The sequence below is a fragment of the Pangasianodon hypophthalmus genome, chromosome 4, assembly GCF_027358585.1.
Source record: "Pangasianodon hypophthalmus isolate fPanHyp1 chromosome 4, fPanHyp1.pri, whole genome shotgun sequence".
Classification (NCBI taxonomy): Eukaryota; Metazoa; Chordata; class Actinopteri; order Siluriformes; family Pangasiidae; genus Pangasianodon; species Pangasianodon hypophthalmus.
In genome coordinates this window covers 462891-474219 of record NC_069713.1, presented here as the reverse complement: position 1 = coordinate 474219, position 11329 = coordinate 462891, and the positions used below count along the sequence as shown (strand labels likewise).

Below are 11329 nucleotides of genomic sequence, written 5' to 3'. Positions count from 1 at the left end.
GGAATTATCATAAAATTATCAAAAGATGTGTAATAAGCATTTTCCTAGAAATAAAAAAAGGTCTGTCCATTCCTGTCACTCTGTTTTTGTTACTGTTTCTTGAAGATCTGTGGTGTTATGTTTTAAAAATAATAATAATAATAATAATAATAACAATAATAATGATAATAATGATTACTATGCACCCGTTTGTAAGGAAGGTTGTAAATTAACTAATTTCTCTATCCAGTGCTGTCACGTCACTTGACAACAGAACGAACGACGGGAGTAACGGTACCGACATGCAGCACGCAGGAGGAACTTCAGCACACAGGAGGAGCTTCGGCACGCAGGAGGAGCTTCGGCACGCAGGAGGACCGAGTGTTCAACCTTCACACAGTGAGTTAATTACAGATATTATAACACACAAATGTTATATAAATATTACAGCGCAGTTTAAGCGACTGAGATGAGTTTATGTGTTAATACAGAGCTGCACTTTTAATAAACTCGTCATGAAGAGTTTCTGTAAAATGGAAAAAAATAAATAAATAAATAAATAAAACACCCGACAGTAAATAGTTCTGTAAATAGTTGTACAGAAATACCGGATTGTTATTCTGAGTAGTGTTTAGTGTTTTTATTGTTTTTGCTAATAAACGCCAAACGGTGGTGTATTTACTAGAGAAAATAGCGTTAATGTAGTGAGCTAGCTATCTCAGGCTAAACAACAACAACAGAATGGCTCCTGACGGCCTTCACTTCCGGTTTTACTGCCGCTTTAGCTTTATGATTATATTGTGATTTAAAAAAAACACATTTATTATAACTTTTATCATAGCTTATTATTATTATTAATTAGTAATTTTAAGTTAAAATTAAGTGCGTAAAAGCCTTTCAGGAAGAACGGCTGGCTTAACCGCAGTCACGTGACGGACTTCACTTCCGGTTTTATTGCTGCTTTTTCTTCCGAGGAGAATCTGGAGGTACTATACTTGCGTTTGTGTTGCCAGGGATTCCCTCGTTGCGTTGTTGTTTGTAAGGAGTTTCCGGCGATGTTGATTGGTCGGTGGTCTGGTTGGCGTTATGTAGCGTCTCGAAAGACCAATGAGGAAGATAAACAGAGTGAGGCACGAACCCGGCGGAGTCTCGTAGGCGGGTTGCTAAACTTTGAAGAACCCTAACCCTGGTTCACAGCGGTGAGAAGGCGAGAGTTGGAGGCTTTGCAGGACCCAGTCTGGATGCGGAGTCTCGGAGCAAGCGTGATCTCCTCGTGATCTCCTCGTGATGACAAGGGGCAAGAACTTCTAAAGCTCTTGGTTGATGAGACTTCCTTCAGATGTGGATGGAGACTCACTTGAGCTGCTTCATTCACTTGAGAATGCTCTGATTTTTACCGAGACCTGGCTCTCAGAGAAAGTACCGGAATCCTCTGTTCAGCTACAGTCTCACTCCTTACACCGAGGAGGTGTGTGTGTGTTTATCAACAACTCGTGGTGTGGAGACATACAGACTGTTTATAAGCACTGCTCGCCAGATGTGGAGTTTTTATTGCTGAAATGCCGTCCCTATTATCTACCAAGGGACTTCACTGCTGTGTTTATAGCCGCTGTTTACTGCTCCTGACACTGCGAGTAATCTCACTGCTCCTCCTGACGCACAACATGAGGACTCAACTTCTTAGATCGACCCTTGCGAGGGCTGTTCTGAGTGGAACCCATCTTGGAAAACCTCTGTATGACTCTGGCCACTGTACTGTAACTCAGTTTCAGGGTGTTACCGATCTTCTTATAGCCTAGGCCATCTTTGTGGAGAGCAACAATTCTAATTCTCAAATCCTCAGAGAGTTCTTTGGCATGAGGCGCCATGTTCAACATGCAGTGGTCAGTATGAGAGAATTGTACTCAAAGCACCAAATTTTAACTGCTCCAATACTAGATACACAAATTTGTATGGTCCTGTCAAGGAGACAAAAACATGAACATGATGAATAGGACATGTGGCTTTGCATGGTTAAACGACGTACAGCCGTTATCACTCAGGGTGTACTCACTTATGTTGCCAGCTATTTTGACAATAATGGCTGTATGTTAAGTCATTTTTACATGACAATAAATCTATACTGCTATACAAGCAGCACATTGACTACTCTAAAATATATCCAAATTTCATTTCTATAGTATTGTCCCTTGAGAAGATATACTAAAATGGTTGCTGAAATGTGAGGGGTGTACTCAATTTTGTGAGGTACTGTATATAAGAGACGCTATAAAGTTTTAAGCCAGATAAAAATAAATTTACAAAAAAACCTTTTTTAAGAAACTATATTATTATTATTATTATTATTATTATTTTTATTATTATTATTATCTCTTTAAACTTCAATCGATATTGCCATTTTTTAGCCTGTATACTCACAGATACTATGAATTATTGTGTGTTTGTTTTGTTACTGATCTATTTAAAATAATCGTTTTGTAGAAAGTTAAGGTGCTTTGGGTGTGTAGGAGCTGTGTGTGTGTGTGGTGTGTGTGTGTGTGTGTGTGTGTGACAAAGTTCTTATCATGGGTAAAATTTCTGCATGCTTTTCCCTCCTCATCTGTCATCACTAATAATATTAGTTCACAATTTCTTCCATTACACAGGGGAACTAGACAGGGAGGCCCCATGTGTCCCCACTTTTCACAGTAGCGATTGAACCTTTAGCTGTTTTGCTGAGATCAACATCAGTTATTCAGGGAATTATTAGAGGGGCAGAGAGCGTAAATTATCATTATACGCAGATGACCTGCTCCTGTATATCTCAGATCCACATAATTCTCTTCCTCATGTTGTGGCTGTATTTGAGCGTTTCAGCACTATGACAGGATATAATGTCAATCTTTCCAAGAGTGAGCTATTTCCTATAAATCAAGCTGCAAAACTATCTTCCTTTTCTGCTTATCCATTTAAATTAGCCCCAGACAGTGTCACATATCTTGGTGTGGTTGTATCAAGAAATATTTCTGAGGTATTTAAGCTTAATTTTGCTCCACATTTAGTCTGAACAAAGATAACTGTTGAAAAATAGTCCAGGCTTCCTATCCCCTTGGCTGGAAAGTATATATAAATATTAAAAAATCTTATGTTGTTTATTTAAATAAGACAATATCACCTTTTTTTGGAATAAGAAACTCCCTAGAATATGCTTGTGTTTTTTACGAAATCCCAAGGAACTAGGGAGGATGGCTCTTCCACATTTCTAACTATATTACTGGGCCTGCAATTTGAGAGCTTTAGCATATTGGCAGGATTCACATAACTCTAATCATTTACCGGATTGGGTCCATATTGAATCCTCAGCTTGCCTTCCTTTTTCATTTCCAGCTCTTTTATTCTCACCCTTACCACTCGGTCTTGACTCTCATTCAGTACGTCCTGTGGATTGGAATTCTGTTCAGATTTGGGTCCAAATTCATAAATATTATGGATGGCAGAGAGGTTCTGTTTGTGCACCAGGTGCCAGAAATTATGGATTTGTCCAGCCTCTTAATGACCTTGCATTCTTGCTATGGCAGTAAAAAGTCATTTCATTATTCAAAGATCTATTTGTTGATGGGAGCTTCCTATCATTTGCACAATTAGAATCTCAGTTCAGAATACCAAAGACTCATTTTTTCAGATATCTACAGATGAGTGATTTTATGCGCAAGAATTTCACCTCTTTTCTTTTCCTTCCTGAACCAAATACAATTGACCAGTTTTTTCCTGTCAGCACGGCTCAGAGAGGTACTATCTTCAGTTTGTACATAAAACCTGCATCATTATTGTCCACTCCTAATAATGCACAGAGACTCTTGGCAACTAGATCTTAAACTTTGCATGACTGACAAGGAGTGGCATGAGGCTAAATATAGGGTTCATGGGTCTTCTATTTATGCCAGACACAGTCTCTTGCAATTTAAAGTGGTACACAGACTTCATTTATCTAAGGCCAGGTTGGCAAATATATTCTCCTCGTATTGACCGAAGGCAAGATGCATTCAATCCCCTGCTACACTTGCCCGTATGTTTTGGGTTTGTCTCAGGCTGTTTGCTTTCTGGTCACTGATTTTTGAGTCTTATTCTAAGATTTAGTAAAAATGTTAGTCCAAACCCTCTAAAAGCCATCTTTGGTATTGTCAGTGAAAAGACCACTCTTTCAAACAGTGATATCAACCGCTATTCTTAAGTCTGGAAAAATAAGACTGAATCTGTGGGGTTCTGCTCCACGTTCGCTGTTATGTGGCCTTTCATAAGTTATCTTCAGAATCAGTTATAGCTGAAATGGGATGAATCGATGCTGATACCTGATTTTGTTCATGAATTTCCTGTATGTTTTTTATTTGTATGTAAACAGTATTTTATGTTTGTTCCTTCTGTTTTTTCCTCTGTTTGTACACGTGTAGTATTGTCTTAGTGATTATGTATGTTGTTGATGGTTGCATAAATTAAAAAATGCAAAAAAAAAACCTTTTATTATAACTTTTTTTTTTATCATATCTTATCACCATTATTATTATTAGTAGTAGTAATTCTTAGTTGATGAGGTTACAAAGTTTTATGAAGTAGATAGCTACAAATAAATATTAATCAATATTAGTAATTACTAGACCCTCACTTAGCCGTCACAGCTCCAGTGTTAGGTGTGTGTGTGTGTGTGTGTGACTGTGTGTGTGTGTGTGTGTGTGTGTGTGTGTCAGGTTCCTGTCTCTACTCTCCATGTCGTTTTTTGTTCTTAAGCTTTCCCACTGCACTTATTGTGTTTAGGTACCTGGTTAATTCCTCACCTGTTCTCACCTGTGCAGTGCTGCTGGTGGTGTTGTGTCTCAGACATGGAGTCCTGCAGGGTTCCTCACCATGTCCTGCTTTTATTCATCCTCACGTTCATCACAGGTGAGTGTGATTTCAGTCTCACTGCTCACACTGGGCTCAGCGAGTTCCTCTTACAGTCTTACAAACCTCTATTAAACATGTTTTAGGATTAATTACATTTACTTTCTCAGGATTTAATTTCAGAGTTCAGAGGATCAAAGTGTGAAAATCCTTCTATTAAGAAACAAACCTGAGTTACAGGAGAGTGTTACTGCGTCATCAAATATAAGAGCCAATCAGGTTCCATATGCAAATACAGGCCAAACAGCAGCAGTGTACCAGTCACCAGGGGAAAGGGGGTGGAGCCTGTCGGGATGGAGGCTTTTAGATTTATTCTGTTTATTTACTCTGGATTTAGTGATGAGGCTGAAAGTGTCAGTACTTTTAGGTTTTTTTCTGATTCGTTAGCATATATGTTTAGAAATCATTTCAGTAAATAAAAAATAAAAACACTTCAGAATGTATTCATGTACGCTGGGGGTGGCCCCATATGGACGGCCTGAAGAACTGTTTGGATTGCTGGGGATGGTGCCACCTGGGGGCTGTGGAGATGGCTTGGGGATCACATATGGGGAGCTGTACTGTAATGGCTTGGGACTGCGATTGCTGTAGTGGCTTTGGGGCTGCAGTTGCCACGAGCAGCTTCGTACTCAGGACTCCATCAGTGGACAGTGGATAGATTTTAACCAGCCGGACCTCTTGCAAATACTGTGATGAATTTATTGGTTGCACAATTGCACTATTTGTCCATATAGTACACAATAGTAGAAGGGATTTATTTATTCTGTTTGTTTACTCTGGATTTAGTGATGAGGCTGAAAGTGTCAGTACTTTTAGGTTTTTTCTGATTCGTTAGCATATATGTTTAGAAATCATTTCAGTAAATAAAAAACACTTCAGAATGTATTCATGTAAAATATCTTGATCTTTACTGATATTTTTTTTTAAATTTTATGCTGCTATTTAATCAGTTGTGATTATAATGGAAAGAGAAAAGCGTATAATAACATTTAGTGAAATGTAAAACAGCAATATTGTTTAAAATGTACGTATACAGATCATATATGATATAAAACATGAATTATAGACTCCTGAGTGAGAGACGTTAGTGTGACATCAGCTGCACCTCCTGGTTGCAGAAACAATGCAGGAGACTATAATGATTTAAGAGCTGAGACAGAATTTGTTTTCTAAAACATTGAGCTGTGCTTTTGAGCGTCAGAATCGGAAATGTGATTATAAACACATTTGTTTTCACTGCGTTACTATCAGATAATCAACAATTTAACAGGCTTAGCTTGCTAGTTAGCTAAAATAACTCATTTAAATTGCTTTAATAAACCTGTATAGCCTGCTAAAAATCATACCGTAAGGATCTTCCAGAGTTCCACTGTTAGTTTAGCTGAACAGCACTCGCTGTCCTTTAGTGCTAATCCATAATAACAACTGAAGAACATTTTAGCGAACATCAGTCTGATTCTTGAAAGAATCTGTAGTTCTCTTATGACAGGTTCTGGTCTCTTATGGTTTTCTTGCAACCAGGTCACATGTGCATATTGTTTTATTTATAAACACAAAGTGTTTTATAGGAAGGCTTTATACTGAAATGTGTGAGATATACACATTTTAATTTTAATTTAATCATATGTGCATGTATAGGTTTATATTTTATTCTGTTTACCTGCTTCTCTCTTTCAGTACCTGTATCAGCTGTCACTACTGTACAGGTGAAGTTTAATCAGGCTGCTGATCTGCCCTGTGAACGGAAATGTCCTCGTGAGGCCAAATGGACTCTGTCCAGTAACCAAAGTGTTGTATTGGCTCGGTGTGATCAGACATCCTGCTGGTCACTAAAGGAGGGATTTAAAATGTCCCATGATCAGTACCTGAAGGGAAATCTCACCCTCACCATCACTGCAGCTGATTACAGTATGAGGGGTTTATACATATGTGAGTGTGATGGCAGAGACATTAAAGATGTGCGTCTCAGCATTGAGAGTAAGTGTCTTTACCTGCTCTATAGCTTATACACTCTTACTGATTTAGGTTTAATGTGTTATATCACATTTACACCCAGTTAAGATGATGAGTGTTTTTTCTCCTCAGCCATGATATCATCAGTTCAGATAAACCCTGGTGAAGATCTGCAGCTGGATTTGCACGTATCAGAGCGAGTGGAGGTGATCTATAAGGGTGGAGATTCAGCAGATCCACATGGTGAACAGATCTGCACTGTGGATAGAAGCTCACTACGCTGTACAGCTGAATACACACCGAGAACATCACTCACTAACACAGTTCTTACACTGAGAGGAGTAAAGCTGACTGATGGGGGAGTTTACATCGTCCGGGACACGGAGAATAATGAAGATCTTCATATTTACTCAGTATCAGTGACAGTATCAGTGAGAGGTACGTATTCAGTGTGATTGGTGTCAGTGTGGAAACTTCAACATTTAAATATAAATCCTCTTTTAACAAACAAATAGGATTTTTGCAGTCAAAGTGTGTGTAGGATAAAGACAGTAAAGCTAACTGTGTGTGTGTGTGTGTGTGTGTGTAGGATAAAGTCAGTAAAGCTAAAGGTGTGTGTGTGTGTAGGATAAAGTCAGTAAAGCTAACAGTGTGTGTGTGTGTGTGTGTGTAGGATAAAGTCAGTAAAGCTAACAGTGTGTGTGTGTGTGTGTGTGTGTGTGTAGGATGAAGTCAGTAAAGCTAACAGTGTGTGTGTGTGTGTGTGTGTGTTTGAGACAGAGAGAGCGCTACCAGTGTGGGCGATTATCCTGATAGTGCTGATGGTTCTTCTGCTTGTTGCGCTGCCTGTGATGATAATCTGCTACCTGAGGAATCGGTGCTGCCAAAGAGATGAAGTAAGTACCAGCGACGTGCAGCTCCGTGACATCAGAGATCACATGACTGCGTGCTGTAACCAGAATAAAATCCACAGCACATCACCCTGATTAGACGCCACTCAGTCACTGCATGCACACTTCCACAAAATAAATAGAATTATCACCTATAAATTACACTTTTACTGTCAGAATAGTTCCACGTTTAATTCAGTAATCTCACATGATCACTGAGAGAGAACAGTTAACTGTTTAAACATCAGATTATTAATAGTTTTAAATATTTATCTGAACACTCAGCATTACATACGATGCTCTGACTCTTTAAACCTGAATTCCTCCAGTCTCACTCTGAGAAGCAAATCCTCTACAGTCTCTTTATAAATAAAGACTTTCAACTGAATTCATCTTAATTTTATTCCTCAGCCTTTCAGGAGATGTGATGAATTTATTGAGTGTAGGTTTTGAAGTTGGTGATTAGTATTTAATAATGTGCACTTTAATGATATTTTATACGTTTCATCTCTATTAAGTCGTACAGAGGAGCAGCAGTGGAGCAGGAAGACATCAGAGCTGGAATGGCACCATACAAATGAGGGACCAGGCAGAGAACGAAAGCATGTTGGAGCAGGAAGAGAACCTGAAGCTCAAACATAAGAATGGAATAACAGAGGGAAGAGACTTATAACTTCATACAGCATGATTCTACTGCAAGTCTTTTTTTTAATCCCTTTATCTGTTACATATCCTCATCAGATAATTCTATAGGCTTCTCCTGTCATATATTACCTTTGGCGAAGATTTCACTGAGCACCACATCATCTGTCCTTCTCTGGGATCTGCTTCAGTCCTGGTTCTTCAGCAATGTGATGAGCTTCCAGCTCCTTTAAGAATAGAACCTTGTGTTTTGGTCTCAGAAGAACCTCCTCTAAGAACAGAACCTGTTCAGATGGCATCAAGGTCACATTATTAAATACTAATGATATTTTATACGTTTCATCTCTATTAACTCATACAGTGGAGCAGGAAGAGACCAGACCTGGAATGGTACCTCAGAAATGCCTAAACTGCCAGAGAAACAAATGATGATGAAGCAGGAAGAGAACCTGAAGCTCAAACATAAGAATGGAGTAACAGAGGGAAGAGATTTATAACTTCATACAGCATGTTTGAATTATTACTTTTTGTTTTGCATCGTTGTTTCTGCTCTGACTTTCTTCAGAAGTGTTCAGGTTTGTGAACCCTGCAAGCTCATGTTTTTCCCACCTGTGTGAAGGTTAAATACTCGGTTTGCTCTGCTGCTGAAGCTGCGCCTTTTACACTTTCAGTTTCTCTAATTCCTCTCAGCTGTTAATATTTTATTGAACTAGACGCAAACTACATGAATTACAAATCGAGCTAACACATTTTTCCCCTTGTGGTGCATAAATATTCCCACCCTTTAGAAATGTTGGTCCAGTGATACATGATAAACAATGTGCATTATGAAATATAGGCATCCAGTAAAACAGCTGTGTTTAATTTTAAAAACTGTGAGAAACTGAGTTTAATCATACTTTTATTCAGTGTCCTACAAAATTAATGACACTGAAAATAGGGGAAAAAAAAAAAATTAGCTGGGACTGATCAGTGTTTACTGGGTGTGTCCTCTGTTACGACCCACACCAGTACTGCTGGCATCAACTTCCAGCTTGAAGGGTTTTCCAAATTAGGGGCAAACACTGATCAGTCCCAGCTAGTGAACACGTGTGTATGAGGACACACCCAGTAAACACTGATCAGACCCAGCTAGTGAGCACGTGTGTGTGAGGACACACCCAGTAAACACTGATCAGTCCCAGCTAGTGAACACGTGTGTATGAGGACACACCCAGTAAACGCTGATCAGTCCCAGCTAGTGAACACGTGTGTGTATGAGGACACACCCAGTAAACACTGATCAGTCCCAGCTAGTGAACACGTGTGTGTGAGGACACACCCAGTAAACACTGATCAGTCCCAGCCAGTGAACACGTGTGTGTGTGAGGACACACCCAGTAAACACTGATCAGTCCCAGCTAGTGAACACGTGTGTGTGAGGACACACCCAGTAAACGCTGATCAGTCCCAGCTAGTGAACACGTGTGTGTGAGGACACACCCAGTAAACGCTGATCAGTCCCAGCTAGTGAACACGTGTGTGTGAGGACACACCCAGTAAACACTGATCAGTCCCAGCTAGTGAACACGTGTGTGTGTGAGGACACACCCAGTAAACACTGATCAGTCCCAGCTAGTGAACACGTGTGTGTGAGGACACACCCAGTAAACACTGATCAGTCCCAGCTAGTGAACACGTGTGTATGAGGACACACCCAGTAAACACTGATCAGTTCCAGCTAGTGAACACGTGTGTATGAGGACACACCCAGTAAACACTGATCAGTCCCAGCTAGTGGGAAAGTTACTGAGCAGCTCAAACTCACATGGAGCAGCTCACAGGGAGAGGAATCACAACAGACAGGTGGGAAAAACACGAACATTATGAAACTGCAGAGAGTGTGTGAGCTCATGAAGGTGGTTTTATCTTCACACAGCGCTCACAGACGTTATCTCCATGTTACATACGCTGAGGCCTTAACACAGCTGGAGTAAAAATGTTAGTGTTGATGTTCCAGCTCTCTACTGAGATTCTGGAAACAGCTGATCTCATGTTACATATATATTCTACTGTTTTGATTATTAAACTTTTTTTTTAAAATTCTTTTAAACATTTGTTTTCCTTTTCACTGCTAATTTTTAGACATTAAATAAAAGTATTACCAAATTAAAAGGTTTATTTTTAAATGCAGCGTTGTTTTGCTGTAAATTTCCTACCAAACCTACATTTCCTGCTGCATGCCGTGTATCGCACAATCATGTTTTAATATTTTTGTGTATTTCCCACCTCTACTATTTGCTCATGTTTGAGTTAGCCGATAGCAGCTATCTCCTTTCTAACATTTGCCTATTTATTATGTTCTGCAGTTGATGATATGTAATCTAGAAATACCAGATTTATTTGTATAAGTCAAAAGAATACAGAAATAAAGTTCTGGCGCTGAGGTGTCCGAATGATTGGAATAAACCTCCTCTAGATGTCCGAGCAGCTGAGACACTGGTAGTCTTCAACCAACGTCTAAAGACTTAAAAGCACTTCTGTAAGTCATGCCGCATTTGCAAAAATGGCATAAATGTAAATGTAAATTAATATTGTCTGTGTTCTGGATAGAAATTATAGAATAATGTAAATATGTAAATAGCTCATTTGTGGTGCCTTGACTAAAGATGTCTTCAGAAAGTGACATCAGAAAATCCTCCTTTGCTCATTTATTACATTCTGCAGTTGATGTGTAATGTATAATACTTGTTTGTATAAGTCAAAGGGATACAGGAATAAACAGATGCAGAAAAACACAAATAAACTTGTATGTTTTTATTTTGGGAAATAACTTTTGCTGGGGCTTTTTACTAGGAACATCAGACAATATTTAAAACATTTATCCTTTAATGTAATGTTATACTTTACTCTGTCTTTATTCAAATGTAGATTAAGTCTGCAGCTGCTTCATTACTGCATCTGTAAAAGAA

The 11329-nt window shown here is 39.0% G+C and overlaps 1 protein-coding gene across 1 annotated transcript; it reads left to right on the top strand.

Annotated features, from left to right (window-relative positions):
• Positions 1-281: 281 nt before the first annotated feature.
• On the top strand, positions 282-11176 carry LOC117597016 (uncharacterized). Its single transcript, XM_053233204.1, has 6 exons — positions 282-378; positions 4831-4893; positions 6571-6870; positions 6979-7284; positions 7627-7742; positions 8255-11176. Exons 1-6 carry the CDS (start codon positions 282-284, stop codon positions 8315-8317), a joined length of 945 nt encoding a protein of 314 aa, XP_053089179.1. The 3' UTR covers positions 8318-11176.
• Positions 11177-11329: the final 153 nt, after the last annotated feature.

Bases quoted from the DNA above. Each gene is read 5' to 3' on its own strand.
- LOC117597016 (XM_053233204.1), top strand. From the start codon at position 282: ATGCAGCACGCAGGAGGAACTTCAGCACACAGGAGGAGCTTCGGCACG. The intron at 4,894-6,570 runs GTGAGTGTGATT...TCTCTCTTTCAG, and splicing joins CATCCTCACGTTCATCACAG to TACCTGTATCAGCTGTCACT. The intron at 7,285-7,626 runs GTACGTATTCAG...TGTTTGAGACAG, and splicing joins AGTGACAGTATCAGTGAGAG to AGAGAGCGCTACCAGTGTGG.